Source organism: Vulpes vulpes, chromosome 4, assembly GCF_048418805.1.
Source record: "Vulpes vulpes isolate BD-2025 chromosome 4, VulVul3, whole genome shotgun sequence".
NCBI lineage: Eukaryota > Metazoa > Chordata > Mammalia > Carnivora > Canidae > Vulpes > Vulpes vulpes.
Window position 1 is genome coordinate 116,668,195 of NC_132783.1, and position 26,301 is coordinate 116,694,495.

General features: G+C 41.8%; 1 protein-coding gene and 1 pseudogene across 1 annotated transcript; one reads left to right on the forward strand and one right to left on the reverse strand.

Annotated features, from left to right (window-relative positions):
* SLC36A3 (solute carrier family 36 member 3) lies at window positions 1-25,495 on the forward strand. The gene is made up of 10 exons (XM_026009829.2): window positions 1-140; window positions 3,172-3,262; window positions 5,671-5,759; window positions 8,847-8,942; window positions 15,021-15,105; window positions 16,203-16,421; window positions 18,568-18,666; window positions 19,043-19,209; window positions 22,004-22,173; window positions 25,227-25,495. The coding sequence occupies exons 1-10, from the start codon at window positions 1-3 to the stop codon at window positions 25,493-25,495; spliced, it is 1,425 nt and encodes a 474-aa protein (XP_025865614.2).
* LOC112927656 (rab9 effector protein with kelch motifs-like) lies at window positions 9,378-12,327 on the reverse strand (annotated as a pseudogene).
* Window positions 25,496-26,301: the final 806 nt, after the last annotated feature.

Here is a 26,301-nt window from a genome sequence, read left to right on the forward strand (position 1 = left end):
ATGTTGAAGACGTCACTGCTTGGAAGAGACTTCAACAGAGAGCCCAGCCCCTTGGACAACAGGTCCAAGTCACTCTCGGAGAGTAGAGGCAGTGTTGCTTCAGAGAATGTCCATCCTACTGAAGAAGCCAACAGATTATCGTAAGTGGCCTCACTGCCCTTCCAGACCTGAGGTCAAGCGATGCTGCCCTCACAGCTCAGGCCACATCTGCCTACTTCTCTCTTCCTAACACTCTTAGCCCAACTGAACACATGTGTGGAGGAAAGATGAAAGCAGAACCTAAGAAGGTTGATCCGTGTGGCTCTGGGTATGACCCTTGTCTCCCAGTTTTTGCAGAGAATCCAAGCAGAGTAGCCGCCCCAATGTGAGCTTGATTCTAGGAACAGTTTCTATCATACGCTGCTTGCTCTTCCACGGTTTCAGACTCTTTTACATCTGCTATTATTCATTCTCTCTCCCTCCCTCCCTCCTACAAACTCACCCAGGACACAGAAGGTCACCTCCTAGCCCCTTGACCCTACTTTTACTACTATAAACTCAGACACACAGAACTTTTTCTTAGAGCTTTATTGGAAATTTAACTATTATCTAGTAATCAGACCAAATAACATCCTTGGTCATAATGAGATTGTAAATGACAATACCTAGTGTGGATAAGGGTGTTAGGAAATGCCCTTGCTCATCCTTCTAGGAAGAATTAAACTGGTACCTTTCCAGATGGCAATGTTGTAATGTATGTCAAATCCTAACACCTACTTATATAAAACATACAAATACTTGGCATATGCTTCCTTTGAAAGTACACACACACACACACACAGCTGGCAGCAGTGGCTGCTTTGGGGTAAGAGGATTGGGAGACAGAGAGGCAGGGAGGTTTATATTCACTACATAAGGGGTTTTGGTTCTTGTTTTTGTTTTACCTTTTGAATTTCATACTGTGTGTTACTTAGGTACTTTTTAAGTACAGATAGAAATAAATATATCCTTTGATCAATAAATACCACTTCTAGGAATTCTTCCTAATGAGCTATTAACACACATATTCGTGATAATTTTATTGAAGCACCAGTTATAATATGGATGATTTGGAAATAAGAAGATACTGTCTGAATAAAGTATGGTACACACATACAGTAGAATATAATACAGCCATTACAAGTGGTGAAGGAAATCTGTTTGTGGAAAATGTGTGGGACACACCATTCATAAAGAAAATTAATTTAGGAAACAGTATAATAATGGTTCTGCATATGTGAAAGTGTGCACCTTTAAAAACAAACAGAAATGCCCAGAGGAATGCTAGTCCAAATGCTAACCATGGTTATTTCCAATTAGTAGAATTTTGGTATTTCATCTTACAATAGCAATGTATCATTTCTCAAGGGAAAATAATTAAAAAAAAAAAATCCCAACGTGTGTTTCACCATCCAAGGCCCTGATGTATAATGCTGTTATCTAGGGCACCTGGTTTCTCCAAAAGTTGGTCTTACCTTTTCAGATCAGAAAAGAGATCTGATTCAGCTTGGATAAGATGATGCTATAGGAAAGAACTAAGGAATGGAAGGACAGAGGGCAGGAAGGGGGGAGAAAGAGCATTATCTGTTGGAGAAATTACTAAGAAATTTGACAAAACATAAAACATAGTGTTTTGTTTTGTTTTGCTTTGACATGTTTTCCAATAATTGCAATTATCAAGAAATGAAAGTTATAAAAATGGCCTCCTGTAAGTGAAGGGACAACAGGTACCCTCCTCCATCCTCAAATTAATGAAGATATGAAGAGTCAGGGGGATGCCAAGGGCCTACCCTGTTGTCTCAGCCCCAACCCTCTCCCAGGTTGTTACTGAATTGTAAAATTTGACACAGTCCTGAATCCCTAACAGATGGGACAAAGACCTGGAGTGATGAGCACGGTCTCTAAGGGACCCAATGTGTGACCGAGGCAAGCTGCCTGTAGACAGTCCTAAGACTGCACAAGGAGGTACCTCCAAAGGCTTCCTCAATGTACCTTTCATTCCAGGGGCAGGGGACACCTCAACCTACTTAACCCAGCCCTTACTTGCTGTTTTTCTATTAACCCAAATCTGCTTCCCCTTCCAGGGGCCCTGCTAGCAGGTGAGCACCATAAAGTCAGACTAAAGGTGGTAGTGATACTGATAATGAAGAAGATGGTGATGATGAGGGTGGTGGTGGTGAGGATGCCTCACATCCTAGAAGCACTTCATAATTCCAAGATTCATCATGTCATTACCTCTTCTGATTCTTCCCTGGGAGGTAGGCAGGGCAAGAATTATTGCCTTTTTCTATCTCTTTTTTTGGCAGATGAACAGAAGATGTACACAGCTAAGGGTCTTTGCAAAGTAGTGACCAAACTTCGGAGGTCGATGGCACAGCTAGAACTCAGAACTCAGTGCTTCTTACCTCTGAATTCATTGCTCTTGCACTCAGCTTTTCATTTCAGTTCCTTCTTGATTCTCTTCTCATGATCCTGTCCCACCTTCTCCCTTCCCAATGGATGAGTGGTGCTGGGCAGGAACTGCCAGCGCAGGTGTGGAGAGTGTTTAGAACCCTGGTACCCAGCACCCTGCCAGGCACGTAGTAAGAATTCTATATGCGCAATAACAATTGTTATTAAATTGTATCCAATGCAGAGCATGGAATAGTTCACAGGAATGTTGGTTGAGAAAATGGATGGAGTGAACTAGAACCAGCATAAATATCCCATATGCTGGGAAAGGTTATGTTTTTTCTAGTGAGCGAATTAATAAATAACCAGGTATCAATAATTACTCTAGAAATTGAGAAAATTACTAGTAATTTTTTTTCATTGTCCATCTAAAATGCCAGGCAGTTAGTAGTATCAATAAATATTGAGTGAATTGGCTGTGAAAAAAAATCACTGGATGTGTTAATGCATAAACTGCTGGCAGGGAGTTATCCAGAATGGGAGGAATTTTTAATCTTTTCTTTAGAGCCTGTTGTGTGTTAAATATTTGTTGAGTCACCTAAACTAGCACCAGCCCTGGATCAGATGTTCCAGAGTCCACTTCACCTGGTTTTGTCCCTCTTCCCAAAAGACAGTGCTGGAGATGCTGGAAGGAACCTGAATTTTGGGTCACCTTTCCCATCCACTAAGATACCCTCTTGTCTCCCTACTCTCCCCCTACAGGATCATGCAAACGTTGGTCCATTTACTGAAATGCAACATTGGCACAGGACTCCTGGGACTTCCCTTGGCCATGAAAAATGCTGGCTTATTGGTAAGAGGGACCTGTGCAATGGAAACTAGGTATACCAATTTGGGGGAAAGTGGTAGTGGGCCCCTAAAGACTCTGCACTTTTATCAATGGACAATTGGGGATACCCTCTGCAATAGGAAATGTGCCTCTTGGCATCAATCCCCCTGGAGTCAACCTGGAGTCCAATGGAGTGTTCCCAGAGGGGATAGGCCATTATTCTTTTCTCCCCCCAGTTTTACTGAGATATAAATGACATACAGTACCATATAAGTTTAAGGTGTACCACATAATGACTTGGTATTCATATATTGCAAAAGGATTACCACAGTAAGTTTGGTTAACATCCATCTCTTCGTGTACACATATAGATGTTATATATCATATAGTTTGCAACGTCCAGGCGCATTATACAGCAGTATTAACTATGGTTCATTGTGTTGTACATTACCTCCCCAGTACCTGTTTATCTCATAACTAGAAGTTGGTACCTTTTGAACCCCTTCATCGAATGCCCCCCCACACTATACTTAAAGACCCACCATCCTCACACACTGGTACGTACTATCATCCTCCACACACCCAGCCCATTTCATTCATGTACCTTCACAGCCTACTCCCTACAGACATATGCACACTGGCTCTTGTTTCAAACCAGGAGGTTGGCCGTGAGAAAGCAGCTGGAAAGAGGAAGATAGCGAAGGCCTTGCCAGTCCACTGACACCTTGCATCATCCCACCTCTATCTTTTCGCATCTGCCATTTCTTCTCCCTTATTTCTTGTCTTTTGAAATCTGCCTCCTCCGTGAAACTTTACTGTTTCCTGCTAAAATTAATGCCACCTTCCCCTTGTGTTTTTCTAGAAGTTATATCTACCTCACCCAGAATTCTTACAAAGAGAAGACATAATTTTTTAGTATACCTACTTTCCTCACTTACCTGAAAGCCCTGAGTGCAGGAACTCACTGATGTAGTCTTACATCTCCTCACAATAACTGCTATAGAGACTGACACACAGGAAGTTCCAATTCATGGCTATTGAATTGGATGGATGCCAAATATATTATTTCCATTTAGGTGATGCTAATTTCTCCCTTTATCCAGGTCTGGTAAGTGGGTTGCATGTCAAAGGAAGGCATATAAAGACCCTGACTTCTTTTGACCTGACTTCCAGCCTGTAACAGTTCCAACCCACAGATGAGACTCTCCCCCTTGAAATCATCAGAGTTCTAGAACTTCTGAAGAGTATTATTACCACATGGCCCTTAGCCAAACTGTCTATACCAGTGTGGTATATGCTATTGAAGATAAGCTCTGTTATCTTCTTATTTTTGCTTCTGAAGAGTCATTAGTGATTCCTCTGCCTTCCATCTCCCAGAGCTTCTGACCATGATTCATTTGAGAAATACATACCAGCACCTACTATGTGGATTCTTAGGTACTGGGAATATAGAAGTAAAGAAGATCAAAAGAAGTCTCTGTTAGATGGAGGCTATGTTCTAGTGAAATCTACAGGTGCTCTTCATCTCTCATTTGTTACATCAGGGCACATCTATAAAGGCACAAGTGTCCAGCACAGGAGAGGTGAGAGAGTCTCTCTTTATTCTATTCCCCTCTGATCATATCTGAGAGATTAGGATTACTAATGACCTCGGTTTTTTAATCTCATCACACAAATTAAAAAATGGAAACTATGTGAGGATAAGGTAGTTCTATTAACTTGACTGCAGTAGTCATTTCACTATGTATATGTGTGTCAAATTGTCATGTTTCACACCTTAAATATATGCAATCCTTAAATAGAAGGGTTAATGATGAATTAGATATACTAGAGCAATGATTCTCAACCGGGGACAATGTTGCACACACACCTCCCGAGACATGAACAATGTTTAGAGACGTTCTCAGCTGTCAGACTCATAGAGGGAGTGCCACTCACCTTGAGCAGAGATCAAGGAACATGCTAAACATCCTACAAGGCACAGGAAGGCCTCCACAACAAAGAATCATCTGGTCCAAAATATCACTGACGCCCCCATTGGCAATTCTATGCTAGAGGAAGAGAAGTCCTAAAAGAAGAAACCTTGGTCTTCGAGTATCTTGGAGGAGGTAAGGGCTAGGGTATGAGAAAAGGAACAAGGGATCTAGACGGCAGAACTCCAGGCAGATAAGGAAAGGCATGGATTATCTGTGGAGGTGGTGGGGTAGTCACAGGAAGTGTGCCAGCAGAGATTAGACAGCTGATTTGCAGTGATGCTAACTCCAAAGGCATTCAAACTAGAGTGTCTACGGCCACAAGGACATTCAGGCAAGGACCTCTATCCCAAAGGCAGCTTTATGATGAAAGGGACCATTGCACCCAGACGGGAAGAGGGCTAGTTATGGGAATGATCAGTGTATGGCTCACTGTCCCCACCTCTCTTTCCCCTCCAGGTGGGTCCTATCAGCCTGCTAGCCATTGGGATCCTCACTGTGCACTGCATGGTCATCCTGTTGAACTGTGCCCACCACCTCAGTCAGAGGTGAGAATCCTGCTTTCCTCTCTCCCCAGGGCCAGACCCCATCTGTGTTGAGTTTCCTTTGACCACTGACCCAATTAACCAGCCACTTCAAACCCCCCGCCCCCCACCACCACCACCACCACACACACCTACTGCTCTAGATTCTACAGAGGTGGTAGAGAGGGTTAGACAATCCCAACTGGAAACTCCTATGTCTGGGCCTGACTCTGCTAATCTGCTGGATGACTTTGCCAAGTTCCTGCACCCTCTGCCTTAAATATCTGTACCTGGAAAGGTCAAAAGTGATAAAAGGGGGCAGCTCCAGTGGCCCAGTGGTTTATCGCCGCCTTCAGCCCAGGGAGTGATCCTGGAGACCCGGGATCAAGTCCCATGTCAGTTTCCCTGCATGGAGCCTGCTTCTTCCTCTGCCTGTGTCTCTGCCTCTCTCTGTGTGTCTCTCATGAATAAATAAATAAAATCTTAAAAAAAAAAAGGTGATAAAAGACGCAAGCATGCTTTATAAACTACCGAGAACATACAAGATACTTAGTATGTCCTTCCTTCCCTCTTATCTCCCCACACCCTCCCTCCCCCAACTTCAAAACACACACACACCTTATAGGGGTAATTTGTCCCAGGCAAATTCTTTCTGAGACAAATTTAGTAAAAGCAAAAAAAACATAGTTGAAATGAATAATTCACAATGGCTCTAGTCATTAATAAAGCATCCATACAATACTTGGTGTTTACATATTTGAAACTGCCATGCAAAAAAAAAAAAATCCTGAAAGAGAAGACAAATGCAGTGAAGACAAACTTGTTGCAAGTTTCATATCTATAAACCAACCAATTCGTGGGTGATTAGTAATTCCTTCTAGCCAACTGCCTGGTGGCTCTCTATTTGTAATACTTAGCTGCTCCAGAGGCATGCAAATCCAAAGGGGTCTTATAGATATGCAGAAACTCCCCATAGGTCAAAGTAGAGACAGTAACTGAAACTTCTCATAAAGCAAAATTATCAAACAGGTGGATCTGGAGTATCTCAGTCACACCCAACTTGCAGCACACTTTCCAGCTCGCAAAACTCTTTTAATAGCACTTACTTATCCAACTATTAAATTTATCACACAATTACATGTGCCAGATACCTGGCCAGAGCTTTACAAGTGTTTAAGTAACAAGAGTTTACTCCTTACAGTAAACTTTTATGGCAGGTACTATTATTATCCCCAGCTTACACATGAGTAAACGGAGACCTGGGTAAATTAAATGCCTTGCTCAGGGTCACACTCTAGGAAGTTGCAGAGCCAGTATTCAAAGGCCTGTGGCACCCACTCCAACCATTCTGCAAATCCTGTTTCCCCTTAAGCTTACTGGGACAATTATATCACTTGTATGTTTCTGATACCTAAGCCATTCATGATAAGTCTTTTCCTGATTTTTTAAAAGACTTTATTTACCTGAGAGAGAGAGAGAGCATGAGCAAGGGGACAGGGGGACAGAGGGAGAAGCAGACTCCCCACAGAGCACAGAGTCTGATGCAAAGCTTGAACCCAGGACCTCAAGATCACAACCTGAGCCGAAGGCACTTAACCGACTGAGCCACTCGGGCACCCTTGATTTTTTTTTTTTTTTGATGACTTGTTTTTCATTTTTTTCTAATATAGATGTTACAGACTGATGGTCTAAGATCTTCACAGTTTTGTTTTGTTTTAAAGTTTTTTATTTATTTATCCACGAGAGACACACACACACAGAGAGAGGCAGAGACACAGGCCGAGGGAGAAGCAGGCTCCATGCAGGGAGCCCCACGTGGGACTCGATCCCGGGTCTTCAGGATCACGCCCTGGGCCAAAGGTGGCACTAAACCGCTGAGCCACCCGGGCTGCCCCAGTGTTTTTGTTTTGTTTTGTTTTATTTCATGTTTAAAAACCTAGAGATGTCACATTGGGAAAATAAACAAACAAACAAACACCACCTTCTCCTTGCCAATTAGACAACCTGGCAACTCTGTAGTGTCATTCCTTCATTGCTCTGGAGAACCAAGTCCCAGTTGATCCCTTTTAGAATAGGATGTGCTCCAGGGGCCTGGCGTAGTCTTCACTCTCCTGCTTCTGTGGTATACCAGCCCTTCTCCCCAGGTTACTGATACCTGCCTGGCCCCACAGCTTTTGAATTTATAACCTTCAGACTAATAAATATGCCCCTCCTATGCAATGTGACCTCATTTATTTGGGAATACCAAGCACAATGAAGCATAATAAAAATAGAAGGATTACGCCATGTTTCCAGCGCGTCTCTACATTCATTGGTCACTGTCTCCTCCCCTAAACCCAGACTGTAAAAAATAAATAAATAAGTAAAATAACCCCAGACGTGTGTGAAAAACACTGGGACTCAGAAACCTAAAGAGACTTGTTCATGGTCTCTCAGCCATCTAAGGGAGAGGGGTGTTGGTTTTAAACCCAAGACCCAAGTCTGAATCTCCTTCTCTCTCCCAGCTACTCCCCTTAGTGGGGATCCATCCCCTGACTACCTGCTGCTGCTCCACTGCTCACAAGTGGTTCCTCTTCAGGCCCTTCCTGGTCCTTAGGAAGGGCCATCTAGGGCAGAGGCTGTGACTGAGGTGTCACATCCTACACAGGTGCTGGGCAGAAACCTCAGTACCACATTTGCATGGGATCTGGTCTGAAGCAGGGATCTCAAATGTTCCAACACCCTCAGCAGTTGATCACTAGCTTGGCCATACCCACACCCCCTCTTCTCCTACTTCCTCCTCCCCCTGACTAGGTTTACACATCTCACACCTTTCATGACCCCTTTTTCCTGGTCTGCATGACCTAAGTCAATGCAAAGCTACTGTTTCCTTAAAAAACTTTTTTTAACTTAAATAATAATGTTTAAGAAGACCACCACAAAAAAGGGGGGAAAGGCAGTCTCCTCAAAGTTTTAAAAGTGTATTATAAGATATCTTGTTAATACCATTGCTAGAAAATGTCTAGAATGCTTCATGTTAACACACAAATATATAATAATTGCTCACTTTGGGAGTAAATTGTGCCTTTAACAAAAATGTTTTAAGTTACATGTTGCTTGTCCTTTCCCTAGATTGCAAAAGACTTTTGTGAACTATGGAGAGGCCATGATGTACAGCCTGGAAACCTGCCCAAATGCCTGGCTGAGGACCCACTCGGTGTGGGGCAGGTAGTATTTACTCATAGATGTCATAGTGGTAGTGGCAGGAGTAGTAAGATCAATAATAATCCTCACCTGATCCTCCTTTGTTCCGAGTTATGCAGGGTTAAGTGAATATGTTGTCATTACAAACTGTAGAGCAGTACAGAGAACCTCCTCTGATAGCTCCATCCCCACTCTTCATCCAATAAGTAACCAGTGATACCTAGTTAGTAAATATTCTTCTAGACTTTGTCTCTGCGTGTTCATGAGTATATGTGTGTGAGTGGAAATTTAGATTTCATTTTGCATTTTCCTGAACACTGGTTAGAATATTTTTCTGGAAATTTGCTCTTTCATCTAACAATGTGTCTAGTTTCTTTCCACACTTTCCAAAATTCCATACCTGATTTTTTTTAACAAAAATGTGCAATTTATTAGTCAGCTAGAGTCAAAATGCAATCACTAGATTTCCCCTTCTCTATTCATCTTACCAAGCACAATACAGAACAGCATGTTAGCCTGACTTTCTTCATGTGAGTCACTGTTTTGGCTTGGGTCAAAAAAAAAAAAAAAAACAGCTTGGGTCACTGTTTTGCCCGTAGAAGCCCCTTTCTCCATATCACAGTTCAGAGTGACAGAATTGGAATCTTCTTTCTCAGAATTACACATCACTGGCCATGGAATGACACATAGAATGATCCAATGGTCCAGGTGGTAGAAAAGTTTCAAATTTATGCAAGGTCCCCCCTATGCTGCTTTTCTATGTGAGATTGGTACATTGTATCCAGTGCTCCTGTGGGAGTCACCCCTCCAAAGATGATACAGGTGTTTCCCCAAAGCCACAGCTGAGTGGACAGTGCAGCCTGTGGGAGGTGCCCCAGTGGGATTTAGTTTCTGCTACTTCCAGTCACTTATGTCAGTGCAATCACATCGTCATAGAATCTGTCCCCTGCCAAGCCTCCATGGATGAAGAGCTTTGTCCCTGCTGCCACCACCACATGACCATGCCCGGGAGATTGGAAGTTTTCCAAGTGTGTCTGTCTGTGACCAGGTCAAAGTGTTTGCATCAAACACATGCAGCTTCACATCCTGCATGGGCTGGGTGCCTCTCTTTCCACCCACAAAGATATACAACTGGTTTCCAGTGGCTTCAGATGATGTGTGAATGGTCTTGGGAACAGTGGGGGATTGCTCACCTCTGGCATGGTCCCAAAGTCCTAGTTTCAGGATTCAGAACTTGCAGGCAATTTCAATTTCCTGACTAGTCATCACCTCCAAACACCCAGATGCTGTGAGGTGCATAAGAAAGAACAAAGCCAGTATGCTTGGAATGGGGCAAGAGGCCCTCCAAGGTGGCTAAATCCCAGATCTGGGGTGTGCACATCTGAGAAGCTCTTGTTTGGATCTGCTCCCCCCAACAATGAAGACCTTGCCTCTCAGCACCACCTGCTGGGGGTTCATATGAACAACTGTGACCAACCGGAGCACAGGATCTGTCTCCAGGGTGCAGGGTGTGTGCATGTGTAAAGGTCTTCCATGTTGCTTTCCTAACTTGTCTCCAGGCAACTGGCAGCAGCTTCGTGGTGTCCTGTGGCAGCTTAGGATGGTCCTGGGCTTATCTGATTATTTGTGAATGTTCAGGATGTTCCTCCGTGGGGACATGTGCCATGGTTTCATTCAAGCCTTCCCCTAATGAACATTCAGGCTGCTTCCTTGCGTGATGAAAAGTGCCTGGTATACAAGATGCTTTTCTTTGTCTTAGTGTCTCTGATCATATCTTTGACTTTGTAGATGGGCAGGGAGAGTCTTTATTGTCCTAGAAATATGAGATGACCAAAGCTCATAAGGAAAAAAATAACATGTCCACAAACAGATATAGTTGCAGTTGCACAGAAATTCACCCAAACCTAACATTTCAGCCTTTCTCAGCAGAGCCCTTCACGAGGTAGTGAGTCAGTATTGTGACTGCCAAGATCCCTTCTGCAGCTCCTCTCTTGGGACTCTCAGTAGGTCATCGCTCTCTTGATCAGAAGTCACTCTGATTATCAGACAGGTGAGGTCATGAGGCAATAATAACAAATGACTCACAATTGTTCATCCTTTCCCACCAAAGTTTTTGTTTCTGATGACCCCTGAATAAAACTTTTGGGTAAGAAGGGTCTTTAGAGATCACCATATCCATGCTTATTCAATGGAGAAATGTAGAGCCCAGATAGGGCAATAAAGCTGCCCAGGGTTACAGGGGAATTTAGTGACAGAGCAAGAGCTTGAATCTTGAACATCTAGCTCCCACTCATTATACTGTACCATTTTTCAAGAAGCTCAGTAACTGAAAAAGAGTTGGGAACATATTTTAAACAATGATTTGTAATTTTTAGTGTGCTAAGGGATACCTGGGAGCTTGATAAAGGCAACAATCATCAATGGATGCTCAAGCCATTAGGCAAAAAGTCATTGGGAAACTTTATGAAGGAAGACAACACTGATGTCATCTGACCCCAGGTATTAATCTTAGTATCTCATGTCTAGACATGCGATAACCAGACACAATGTGTCTTATGATGGGATACAGCAGGACAGCAGGGAGTATTGTTATCACCCAGGAAATATCCTTGCCAGAGAGATAAATAAAGAACCTCAATCTAGTCAAGCTTCTAGAACTAATATCAGTATACAGGAAACACAGGGCATAGAGAAATGCATTAACTGACATTATGAGGAAGTCATCAACCAAATCTAGAAAGTGAGACACACTACAGGGTAAATTATCTGGTATCTTCAACACCCTCCAAAAAGTTAAAAGTTGTAAGGGAAAAAAAGAGAGCAAAGGGAATATAGCAGTTTTAAAAACTTAAGAGACATAAAAACAAAACACAGAGTATAGACTTTAGAAACCAGCAGTAAAATATTTTTGAGATATTTGGAGAAATCTGAATATGGACTGTTATTAAATGATATAAAGATTATTATTAATTTTGCAAGGGGTGATAATGTTGGATATATATATATATGTATATATAGTCCTTGTCCATTAGAGCTGCATATAGAATTATTTACAATGAAGTACCTTGAGTTCTTTAGTTTGCTACAAATATTCCAACAAAATAAGCACGTGTGTAGGTAAAGGGATGGTTGGAATAGGACTGACAAAAAGTTAGTGATTATTGAAGCTGGGATAGTCACACGAGGAGTCATGGATTATTGTCATTGCTTTTGTATATGTTTTAAAATTTCCATAATAAAGAAAGAGAAAACATCCCTATTCTGGTCTCATATGATATCACTGAGCTTCTGATTTGATAGGCATTAGAGAGTCAGGAATCTGTATTTTTGGCATAAACCTCAGGTAATTCTGATGCAACTGGTACAGCAACCCAACTTTGAAAACCACTGAACTAAAGTCCACGGCCATGTCACCCTGAACACACTGAATCTCATCTAAACTGATCTAAGTAGAGGAACATATTTTGGTCCCTTAAACAATAAATGCATCTTCAAATTTGAGATAATTGAAGAATCCAAAAGAATAATGACAATAATGGAGTATAATATACTAAATTTTCAAAGTTAATGTGAGTTTTTTTGTGTGTGTGATACCAAAAAAGAGGAAGAATACATATTTTTTAAATGCCAACCAATACATTTAGAAACAATTACAGGATTAGAAAACCATCACCCTGCAACCACAGATGAAATAATTGATTCAGACAAGGATGATCAATGAATGTTAAAACCCTTGGTTTGAGAGGACAGGATATTCATATTGTCTCAAAGCTTTACTTCCAGATTATAACAAGGGAAATGTGCATTGGCAATGGAGACAACTGACTGTCATCATCACAGTGGAGCCACAGGACCCCAGGGCCTCCCAATATGATGGAAAAAGTACAAAATATCACCTATGTGGTATGCTTGCCAAATATGCTTACCTGAATCTAAACATGAGGAAGCAGTCATCAAAGTCCACAATGTGGGACATTCTCTTTTTTTTTTCCTTAAGATTTTATTTATTTATTTATTTATTTATTTATTTATTTATTTATTCATTTATTTATTTATGAGACACACACACACACAAAGAGAGGCAGAGACATAGAGGAAGAAGCAGGCTCCCCTCAGGGAACCTGCGATGTGACTCAATCCTTGGACCCCAGGATCACGACCTGAGCCAAAGACAGATGCATAACCATCCTGCCACTCAGGTGCCTCCAGTGTGGGACATTTCTATAGGACAGTTGGCCTGGATCCTTCCCCAAAAGCCAATGTCATGGAAAACCAAAAAATGTGGATATTCACAAGGCTGCTCTACATGGATAAAGACTAGAGACATAGTCACATGCAATATGTAAACCTTGATTAGATCCTAAATCCAAAAAATAAATAATAGCTATAAACGATGTTTTGGAGACAATTAGGTTATTTAAAATATGGACTACATATTTGAGGACATTGAAGTTGATATTCTGAATCTCATAGTCTTTTTTTAAAAATAAATTTATTTTTATTGGTGTTCAATTTGTCAACATACAGAATAACACCCAATGCTCATCCCATCAAGTGCCCACCTCAGTGCCTGCCACCCAGTCACCCCCACCCCCCGCCCACCTCCCCTTCCACCACCCCTAGTTCGTTTCCCAGAGTTAGGAGTCTCTCATGTTCTGTCTCCCTTTCTGATATTTCCCACTTATTTTTTCTCCTTTCCACTTTATTCCCTTTCATTATTTTTTATATTCCCCAAATGAATGAGACCATATAATGTTTGTCCTTCTCCGATTGACTTACTTTCACTAACATAATACCCTCCAGTTCCATCCACTTTGAAGTAAATGGTGGGTAGTTGTCGTTTCTAATGGCTGAATAATGTTCCATTGTATACATAAACCACATCTTCTTTATCCATTCATCTTTCTATGGACACTGAGGCTCCTTCCACAGTTTGGCTATTATGGACATTGCTTCTATAAACATTGGGGTGCAGGTGTCCCGGCGTTTCATTGCATCTGTATCTTTGGGGTAAATCCCCAACAGTGCAATTGCTGGGTCGTAGGGCAGGTCTATTTTTAACTCTTTGAGGAACCTCCACACAGTTTTCCAGAGTGGCTGCACCAGTTCACATTCCCACCAACAGTGCAAGAGGGTTCCCTTTTCTCTGCATCCTCTCCAACATTTGTGGTTTCCTGCCTTGTTAATTTTCCCCATTCTCACTGGTGTGAGGTGGTATCTCATTGTGGTTTTGATTTGTATTTCCCTGATGGTAAGGGATGGGAGCATTTTCTCATGTGCTTGTTGGCCATGTCTATGTCTTCCTCTGTGAGATTTCTGTTCATGTCTTTTGCCCATTTCATGATTGGATTGTTTATTTCTTTGCTGTTGAGTTTAATAAGTTCTTTATAGATCTTGGAAACTAGCCCTTTATCTGATACGTCATTTGCAAATATCTTCTCCCATTCTGTAGGTTGTCTTTTAGTTTTGTTGACTGTATCCTTTGCTGTGCAAAAGCTTCTTATGTTGATGAAGTCCCAATAGTTCATTTTTGCTTTTGTTTCTTTTGCCTTCATGCATGTATCTTGCAAGAAGTTACTGTGGCCTAGTTCAAAAAGGGTGTTGCCTGTGTTCTCCTCTAGGATTTTGATGGAATCTTATTTCACATTTAGATCTTTCATCCATTTTCAGCAAGAGAAAAAACAAGAACCATATGATCCTTTCAATAGATGCAGAGAAAGCATTTGACAAAATACTGAATCTCATAGTCTTCAAAGGGATATGCTGGGGGAGTTAAGGTTGAGGTATTATGATATCTGCAGTTGACTTTCAAGTGGTTCTGAAAAAGAATGCACGTGTGTGTATGGATGAATATGTACATTCATACACATACATATTTATATAATGCAGGTAGGACCAAAAGTTAACAATTGGCATATTTAGTTAAAAGATATATGGATGTTAATTATACCGATTTTTTCGTTGTTTCTGTGGGCTTCAAATTTTTCAAAATAAAAAAAAGCAAAGTATTAAAAAAATAACACATAATCATTTCAAAATAAAAATAAATACATTTTTTAAAGTAATTTGTTTTCTCCCTCTGTCTCCTCTTTTCCTACTCAGGTACACTGTCAGCTTCTTATTAATTACCACCCAACTGGGATTCTGCAGTGTTTATTTCATGTTTATGGCAGACAACTTACAACAGGTAAAGAGGATACTTCTGGGTAGAGTGGGAGAAAAGCAGACATCCCACTGCTAGGACTGCATTAGCAAAAGTGTAGTGTTCAGATCTTGGGAGGAGATGGTTTCATTTCTCATGCTTGATCAGACTACTTGGGAGTTCTCTCAGTCCTATAAATCACTTTTAAAAAATGTGTTTATTTATTTGAGAGAGAGTGAGAAAGCAAGCATAAGCAGGGGGATGAGCAGAAAGACAGGGAGAAGCAGACTCCCCGCTGAGCAGAGAGCCTCAAGTCAGGGATCCATCCCAGGACTCTGGGATCATGACCTGAGCCAAACAAAGGTGCCCCAAAAATAACTTTTTAAGAGGATTATTGAGAAGCCAAAGCAACATCTGGGGAATATAGCCAAGATGGAGAGAGAGGTTTGTAATCATGTCCAATCAGAAACAATTGGGAATTTTTAGCCTGAAAAGTGTTGGTGAGATTCACTTCAGGTATTTCAGGGTTGTCACAGTAAAGATGACTAATTAAATGTAAGACAAACAAGATGCAATCTTGCCCTCGTTGCATTTCCATGAGGCATAACGAATCAATCACAGTGTTCTTTCTTGGCTTCATGGAATAGAGGGAGCATAATTGGTTTTGTGCATTCAAACAGCCAGAACTACGGCAACTGTTGTAGATGAAATATTCAAGCAGATAGATTTTACTCAGTATTTGAGCTTTCTAACTTTTAGGGCTATCTAAAGTTAAAGAAGATATTCTTGTGTAATCAACTTCCATTCTCCGAGTATATGAGAGGAAACCATTTGACGAGGAGGAAGAGGTTGGGTTAAATGACAAAAAGAGATCTTTAGATTCTAAGGGTTTCCTTTTGTCAAAGTCATGGGCACTACAGTTGGGGTTACCAGATTTGGCAAATAAAAATATACGGCACTCAGGTAAGTTGGAATTTCAGATACACAAGAATTTTTTTTTCTATGAGTATATCCTATGGAATATTTGGGACATACTTTACTAAAAAGTTACTTGTTAATTATCTGAACTAGAAACTCATGTGGGTATTTTGTATTTAATCTGACAACTCTGACTATGCTGCCCCTCGTTATGTCTATGTCAGATGGTAGAAGAAGCCCAAATGACCTCCAACAACTGCCAGCCCAGGAAGATCCTGGCGCTGACCCCCATCCTGGACATCCACTTCTACATGCTGACAATCCTGCCCTTCGTGGTCCTGTTGGTGTTTATCCAGAACCTCAGGATGCTGTCCATCTTCTCGACGCTGGCCAACATCACCACCCTGGGGAGCATGGCTCTGATCTTTGAGTATATCATACAGGTCTGTGCCTGAAATTGACTGCAGAAGGGGTTCTAGATACTAACCAGGGGAAAGATAGGATAGTATTACAGGTGGGTGAAGGTGAGAAAGGTGCCCTCCTCTGAGCAGCCTCTGCTAAGTGACATCTGTGAACACTTCTGCCCACAAGCCACAAAAGCTAGTCAACATCATCACCATCATCCTCATTGTCACACTGGATAGCAGTGAGTCAGGTGACAGTTAGTGAATACCTTCTGTGACGCAGGCATGGTACAAAGCACTGGGATTCAGTGGTAGGTGAAACTGGTGGTGTATCTGCTCTCATGAAAGTCACACCCATTCGGGAGGATATACCTCACTAAAAACCAACAAAAATTACAATGGTGGTAGGTTGACAAGGGATACACGTATGATAAAGACATTTTATTTACTTGGTGTCAAGTTCTTAACATATATTAACTCACTGAATCTTTACAGTGATACTATTTTATATATTTTATGTTTTGTAAATACTACCCTTATCCTCAGTCTACAGACAAGGAAACTGATCAACAGAAAAATTTGCCTCCCAGGCCCATGCTTTGCCATTATCACCACCCTGAAATTCTACCATTATAGCTTCATTTCTTTGAATCTGAAAATCTTTGGGGCTATATTAGTTTCCTACTGCTGATGTAGAAAATCATCACAAATCTAGCCATTTAAAATAACACAAATTTATCTTACATTTCTGGGTGTCTCACTGGAATAAAGTCGAGGTGCCAGCAGGGCTGGGTGTCTTTCTGGAAGCTTATGGGGAGAATCTGTTTTCTTGCCTGCTCCTACTTCTAGATGCCACCTGCATGCCTTGGCTTATGGTCCCCTTCCATCTCCAAAGTCAGCAATATAAGGCTCAGCCTTCCATTGAGATGCCACCCTCTCTCTAGTTCTTTCTTTCAATTCCCTCTTCCACTTTTAAAGACCCTTGTTATTACATTGGACCCACCCAGGTAACCCAGGATAGTCTCCTTATTTTAAGGTATGCTGATTAGCAACCTTAATTCAGGCTAAAAACTTAATTCTCCCTTGCCATATAACATAACATATTCACAGATTCCAGGGACTAGGACATGTATATCTTGGGAAAAGAGCCAGTATTCCGCCCACCACAGGAAGTCTCTTAATCATTCTCTCTGCATGCACACCAGCTACTAGACTGTAGGACTCTGGGGGAAGTGATGAGAAAGAGGCTTTGGAGAATGAGAAGACAGGAAACCTGAATTCTCACTCAGGCTGTGCCACTAACTTGCAGAGAAGCCTTGGGCAACTCCCTTCTCCCTGGGTCCCACTTCTCCCACATGTAAAGATGTGGGAAATCACAATGTGGCAAATACATGCAATGCATTCCTTAAGAAGGAATGAACTCCTGATCCACACTACAAGGTTGAAGCTTAAAAAGATGCTCAGAGAAATAAGCCAGTCACAAAAGGACAGGGACAGGTATTATATGATTTCACTTATATGAGATAACGTGGGGTAGTCAAATTCATGGAAATGTAGAATAGGGGTGACCAGGAGCTGGGTAATGAGTTATTCTTTCACAAATACAAAGCTTCGATTTGGGAGGATGAAAAAGCTCTGGAGGTGGGTGGTGGTGAGGGTTGTACATCAGTGAAAATGCTCTCAACACCACTGAGTTGTACACTTAAAAATGTTTAAAATGGTAAACTTTAGGCTATGTATAATTTATATGTATATGTAATTAGACTATGTATAATTTACTACAATAAATAAAGAACTTTAAAATTTTTTTTTAAGATTTATTTATTTATTTGAGAGAGAGAGAGAGCATGAGTGGGGGGAAGGGCAGAGGGAGACAGAAATTCTCAAGCAGACTCCCCACTGAGTGCTGAGCCCAATGATGGGACGGTGACAGGGCTCCATTGCAGGACCCTGAGATCATGACCTAAGCCAAAATCAAGAGTCAGATACTTAGCTGATGGAGGCACCCAGGTGCCTCAAGAACTTTTTTAAAGATAAGAAGGCTGATTTGGCTCTAGCTATCTCACAGGTGCTCCTGATAGTGTCTCTGTTGATGGCAGATGTGGCCCAGCTTTCTAACAGGCAAAGTTGGAGGATGACTCCTATGCCATGGCAAAACCAATGCCCTTCTTCTACTCCCTTTCAGGAGATTCCGGATCCCAGTAGCCTCCCCTTGATGGCGAGCTGGAAGACATTCTTACTGTTCTTTGGTACAGCCATTTTCACGTTTGAAGGCGTCGGTATGGTAAGATGGACATGAGGTTTGCAAGAATGGTCCCTGGTGCCCTCTGGGGAAGCTGGCCATTCCAGAAGTCTTAAAGTATTAATGAAAAGTGCTCCTATGATCTGCTCCTGCTGGAAGGGAAAATTAGGACCCGTGCACTGGGTCACCAACCACTCCATGCACCACACTAAGCCTTGAAGCCTGAGTGCAAATATACTCATTAGCCCAGGCCAAGTAGGGCACTCCTGGCAATAGAGTGGAAGCAAATAGAAAGGAGTGTGGACCTTTCTGACCCTGGGCCACCCAAAGAAAAAAGTTTGTACCCGTAGGGGAAACCTTATCCTTCATGAGGAGTCATGCTTCTGACTCTTCTTTCTCAATCTCCTTTCACTTTTAGGTTCTGCCTCTCAAAAATCAGATGAAGCATCCACAACACTTTTCTTTTGTGCTGTACTTAGGGATGTCCCTTGTCATCATCCTCTACATCTGCCTGGGGACACTGGGCTACATGAAGTTTGGGTCCAGTACCCAGGCCAGCATCACCCTCAACTTACCTAATTGCTGGTATGTCCTTGCCTGCCTGGGGTGATGCGAGGGGAGCAGAGTCCTGGGATCTGAGCCTTAGCAACAGAATGTGGCATTCCTTCGGATTGTCACTAACACCATATATTAACTGCCAGTGTTCGTATGATGATAACAGATAGGTTTGACAATCCAGGCATTGTGCATTATCTGGTTAAACCCTCATAATAGCCCTATGAGTTAGCATGATTATTATGAAATCCATTCCCTAGATGAGGAAGTTGCTGTTTGGAGTGACCACATGGAACCTTCCCAGCTCACACTGTTTGTGATATTTGACACTGAATCTGTCTGACTCTATGGTTTAAAGACCCTAACGCAGAATGATCTGGGAGTGTTTAGGAAGCACAAATAGCAACAATAAAAAGTATAATTCCAGAATAATGCTTGAGGGTCCCACAGATGGACCATTAGTCAGGCCTCCAGTTCCAGAAATGGACCTAAGACGCCATTGTTATGCCTCAGTTGGAATTTAGTTTGGGGTTCTTACACTTGATCATTCATCCACTCATCCATTCATTCGTCCAGGTAACATTTTGGGGGCTGGCACATAGCATTCACCAAGTGTTGTCCATTATCATTATTCTGGCAGTATACTGAGTGCATTGAGACTAAGCAGTCAGCAGAGCCAAGTGTTGAAGAGCACAGGTTCTAAAGCTAAGTAAAGGGATTTGCATCCTGATTCTTATGTGACCTTAGACAAGCTACCTAATCCTGCAGACCTCATTTCCATTGTCGGTAAATGACAATACTAATGCCTATGTATATAGGTTTGGTTATGCTCCAGTCATAAACAACTCCAAAATCTCAGTGGCTGAACACACACAAATGCTTAATCTATGCTCATGCTACATGCCCAGTATGGGGTGGCTAGGGCTCAGCTCTACACTATCCCCACTCAAGGACACAGAATGATAAGATGGCCATTCCCTCAAATGCTGCCATGGCAGAGAGTGGGGTGAATCAGGCCCTTCACCATGAAGCTGCTAAAGGTTCCCTGGGAAGTGACATGTATGTTCACCCAGCTTGCACTTCTTTGGTTAAAGCAAGTCCTATGGCCACATTTCACCCCAAAAGGCAAGGAAGTAAAATTCTACCACTGCCTGGAAGAACTGGAAGTATTAATGAACATCACAAATAAATAACTGTCATGTTATCTCGGGGAGTGATTGTGAGGATATATATATATATATATATATATATATATATATATATATATATAATGCTTGAGGGTCCTATATATATATATATATATATAGCTTAGAAAAGTGTCTGACACAGGGGTGCCTGGGTGACTCAGTTGGTTAAACATCTACCTCTTGATCTCAACTCAGGTCTTGATCTCAAGGTCATGCATGACTTCAAGCCCCACGTTAGGCTCCATGTTGGGTGTAGAGACTACTTAGAAAAGAAAAGTGCTTGGCACATAGTAAATACTAATCAAGTATTAGCTATTGTCATTGTTATATCTCCCCACAGCCTGTTCCTTCAGAGGTGAGTAGAATGGTAGGGCATTCATTTCCCACAAGGCCACAGCTAATAAAATGAGAAAAATACCACCAGCCCCACCTACCTCATTGTGTTGTGATAATGACTAGGTGGGGTAATAATGTGATTTCTTTAAAGTCAAGATAATCATTCTAATATGCTATTTCTATTCCGGGCCATTCAGGCTGCCACTGGCTACCCTGGACACGGCACTTTCCTTGTGTGGGCCTCAGCTAGAAAACAGGCATCAGGTGCCATGAGAACTTCACATCTGCTCTGAACCGGGCTGGCCATCAGATTCCCCAGAGGAGTCTTAGAGAAATACCTCTTCCCATTAAGAAAAGGACCAACAACCCGAGAAAAAATGGGCATGTGCACACAGTTCACAGGCGAATTTTTAAAATGGCATTTTATATGTTTGAAAAGATAGAAATGCCAGAAAAAAACAGAATGGCAAAGACTAGCATATATTCACACATTGTGTTTTGACAAGGATATGGGGAAGCAAGCATTCCAATATGCCAGGACAACAAAGGAACAAATGTTAATAGCTATCCAAAATTGAAATCACATATACTTTTAGCCAGCATTTTCACCTCTCATGATGTATGCTAAATGTGCATAGATATGTATGTAGCAGGATATATTTTGCAGCATTGTTTACTAGTGAAAGACTGGGAATAATCTAAATATCGATTAGCTGGGGACTGGGCCAAAAACATTATAGTGATCTACATTATTAGAATACCAAGCATCTATTAAATAGAAGAGCCAAGTCTATGTGTACTTACAGGAAACAATCTCCAATATATATTTAATGAACAAAAATAGAGCTCAGTGGTGTGTAAAGGATGCTACCGTGTGTGTGTGTGTAGGTATACCTACATCGGGTATAAGCTTTTATGTGCACTGATTATTTCTGAAAGGGCTACAAGAAAACTGTTGAGGAACTGCCTATGGAAAGAAGAACTGGAGGCTGGAGATCGAGTGTGGAAGGGAAGCTTTTTACTATATGACTTTTGAACTAGCAATTTTACTCTATACAAATATACCTTTTTAAGAAAGTAAAAGAATTAAAGGCACGGACACCTGAGCCACAGGCCTATTGAATCAGAATTTTCAGGAATGTGCACTTTTAATGAGCTTCCCAGATGGCTCTGATGGCAGGTCAGGCCTGAGCCAGTTCTGTAACTGGGTGACAGGTACCAGCTTCTGAGCAATGAGTGAGTCCTGAATGGCCCTGCCCGGAAGTTACATCAAATGTCATGTCCTATCTATCTGTCTGCAGGCTGTACCAGTCGGTCAAGCTGATGTACTCCATTGGCATCTTCTTCACCTACGCCCTCCAGTTCCACGTCCCAGCCGAGATCATCATCCCCTTCGTCATCTCCCAGGTGTCAGAGAGCTGGACACTGTTAATAGACCTGTCTGTCCGCACCGCCTTGGTCTGTCTGACCTGTGAGTAGAATATAAGGGCACTCTTTGCCCAAAGCTGTGGCTGTGAGTCACATTGGCATCTACCCCAGTATCCTTGACTCTGCCACTTACCTTCTTTGTGACCTTGAGCAAGATAGTTCACCTCCCTGCACCTCAACTTTCCACCTGAAAAGGGGGCTTAACAGAATGATCACATGTTGCAATCGTCTCTACTGTCTACACATGGAAAGTATCCATTGGATGGTTTATGGGAGAAAGAAGTAGCATTCATTCACTCACACTCCTATGTTCCTGCTAGAGGCCAGGCACCATACTGACATTGCCTTATACTCGTGACAGCCTAGCAACATAATGTTACCAACTGGAGGAACTATGGCCTAGAGAATTTAAGTAACACACTCAAATCATACAGCTGCTAAGTGACAGAGTTGGGATTTGAACACAGGTTCTATGGCACCTAAGCCTGTCTTCTTCTATCATGTGCCATATTCCTTCCTATTATAAATTAAGATCAAGTCCCTTATCATAAAGTGGCATTGAATTATAGGGGCAAACAAGGGGCTGATTGTTAGTCTTGGAAATCATTTTTTGGGTGCAATATTTACTCTTCTCCTCCTTCCATCTTCCTTTCTTAATGCTTCCTTCCATTCATTGGTTCACTCATTCATTCTACTTTAGGCACTGTTGTAGATGTTTGAGAAATATCATGAGTGGGGCTGGGAAATTTTTTTCTCTGAAGCAAATCAGAAATGGTGCCCCATGAGGAAAGGGGGAAAATCTAGGGATGTTTTTCTTGGAGAAACGAAGGCTTGGGAACTTCTATATCTGTCCTTAAACACCTGTGAGATAACACACGAGAGAGAGAGAGAGAGAATTTGGTTTTAGAGACTCTTAGTTTAAAGTTGAGGAAATGCAGTTTCAGTTCAGAGTCAGAAGAAACTGTACTTCTTGGAGGCTTCCAGAAGAACATGCTTTCAGATGTTCACATAGATGGAGTTCTAGAAGCAGAAGCAGCACATTTGATGGTTTAAGGTATCACAGAGTTTCCAGTCTGTACCAAGACATTAGGGACCTGTGGCTCTATTGTTTTGAGATAATTCCTAATAGGAAGGGTCTAAGTTGAGAAAAACTGAGTAGTTCAGGCCATTTAAGATCAGGGAAGGCAGTGTTAGACAGAGCTGACCATCTAACGACATGCCCTGCTTCTATTATATGTGGTATGACCACTTCCTCCTCCTTCTTCTGTCAATTCCATTATCCTTCATTCATTCAACAGTCATTTGTTGAGCACCTACTGTGTGCCTGACATTGTGCTAGGCACTAGGGATACAATAATGAATAATAAAGAAGACATGCTGAGTAAGAAATATATGCAAAGAAATAACTATAGCACATTGTGATGAATGTTACGATGGTACATAATGATGTACCACCGTATGATGGTTAAGATAAGAAGAGGGTTCTCTAAGAGTACATAAGAAGGTCCTATATTTTAGCCTAGGTCAGGTCAGGGAGTCCTCTCCAGTGGAGTGATATTTCAGTTGAGATCTAAGAGATAAGTAGGAAGTAGATGGAGGAGCAAAGAAGGTACCATGTGTAGGCAGTAGGCTGTGCACAGATCTGAGACAAGTACTTATGTACTGGCCTCTTTGGAAAACTAAAAGTGGGGAGTGATAAGATCTGAAGCCAGAGGACCTGGCAGGGAGTCATCAGAGACCTTGTGCTAAAGGAGATCGGCAATGGAGGGCTATGGAAGGTCTATGAGCATGATCTTTCTAGAGAGTTCCTCCAGCCTACCTTGCATTATAGCTTTCCTTTACATTATTTTCTCTGTCCTGTCAGTATGGGCTCTCTTGGAGAACAGACACTGATTCCTCTCTGTGCCCTCCTCTAAGTAAACAATTTATTAAATATCTGAGAAGGGAAAGCTGTGGACATGACCATCCCATCAAAGGGATGATGAATTCTCAACTGTGAGAGTCGATGAGTCCCATTATCTGACTGGATGTTGCAGCAATTTCAGAAAGAAGTGAGGTTTTCTTCAAATCCAGCAGGCTAGTATGAGTGCTTTTCAAGACAGTTTTTCCCCTAATTTGTTCATAGGAAAATCATACAGTTGTGCAAAGTGAAATCACATAATTGCTATATTTATTCATTCATACATTATTGAAATTGGACCCCCATGGAAAATTCATATTTATGTTCATCATAGGTATAAACGATGGAGATGTAAGAAGACCCTGTTTTAGAAAAGGTGGGGAGAGAGCAGCCTATTGCTGTGTTTATGTTTTATGCTTTTAATTACCAGGATCATTCTAGGAGTAGGAAAACAAGTAGTCGAGATTCTGACAATGACAAAGCCATCTCATTTTTATTTTTTTTTAATTTTTTTTATTTATTTATGATAGTCACAGAGAGAGAGAGAGGCAGAGACACAGGCAGAGGGAGAAGCAGGCTCCAAGCACCGGGAGCCCGATGTGGGATTCGATCCCGGGTCTCCAGGATCGCGCCCTGGGCCAGAGGCGGGCGCCAAACCGCGGCGCCACCCAGGGATCCCGCCATCTCATTTTTAATTCATTCTTGCTTCTTGACAGTAGCTATATTTTGTAGAGTAGTAAAAATTCACAGTAGATTCAGTGTCTGATTAAGAGCCAGACATTTATTGAGCACCTAGAAGAAAGAGCCTTAGACAGGCATTTCGATGGATTCTCATCAAGAGAATATGTGGCCTCGGCCATATCCCATTCCCTCTAGGGCTCTAGATGCCTCCACCTCTTTAATAAGAAGATGATGATAATAGATAGATGACAGAGGAGCCTTTAAAATAACTATTATATTCAAAAAAACCCAATAGATAGAAGGAAAGCATCTATATTGGCCATTAAAATAGAGCTGAAGAGTCCAGAACCACAGTACCTGACCTCCTGCTTACATCTGCAATGAAACTCTTTCCCACCTTTCCAAAATAGTCTGTCAGGCATCTATGGGATTATAAGGCTCCAAAGAAATGGTTGTTTCTGAGCTTCCTTCTTGCAGGAACCATCAATGATTCTAAATTTCTTCTCTTTCTGCAGGTGTCTCAGCCATCCTCATCCCCCGCCTGGACCTGGTCATCTCCTTTGTGGGCTCAGTGAGCAGCAGTGCCCTGGCCCTCATCATCCCGCCCCTCCTGGAGCTCATCACCTTTTATCCTGAAGACATGAGCTGTGTCACCATTGCAAAAGACATCATGATCAGCATCCTGGGCCTTTTAGGGTGTGTATTTGGAACATACCAAGCCCTCTATGAGTTGATCCAACCCATCAACCATTCCATAGCCAACTCCACAGGTGTCTATGCATAATTATCTATTTTTATTCTAGTAGCTCTTCCTCCCATCCCCAACTTGACTTCCATTGTGGATGTTATATACATTCATCAAACCCCAATATTTCTATATTAATTAGTGACTTCTTTATCTTTCCAAGAAAAATGTACATGACACAAGTCAGTACTCATATCTCTCAGGCTATGCCTTTTTTGGTTTTGGATGTCTTCAGAGGTCTTTTGTACCTATGAACCAAAACCACATTCAATTATTTGTATCATCTCCCTCATTTACTGGGAAGAGGACTGCCATTCGCCCATGGTATCCCTGGAAACAGACCAAGCACAACTGTAAATGCAAAAGCAATTGTTTTCTCTATTCTGCAGTTGCTTCCCTTAAAGCTTGATTTAGGGAAGTGTGTGTTGGGGAAAGGGCAGTGTTCTATTTGGATATTCTTCTAAGTGGGAGAATCACAGATGGAACAAAGAACTTAGCAGTAATTTTATCCGCCCATTTGGCTCTGCCACTAATGTCCTATGGGATCTTGGGCAAGTTCTTCCTTCTCTCTGTCCCATCTATGAAATGCAGGACTAGACGAGTCAGTTGTTAAGGGTTCATCTAGATCTAACATTCTGTAAGTGAAAAAATAGATTAATTTGTCCTTCAACCACATGTGTGAAAATCAAAGTGATTGCCATCTAGCAAGCTATACTATTGCCCTGGAGATATGGACCTACTGGAAGTAGAGTAAGGGATACAAACATATTTCTTAGCAATCTGTCATTATGGTGATTTCCTACCTAGAAAGACATTACCTCTTTCTCTCCTTCTCTTTTTTCCCT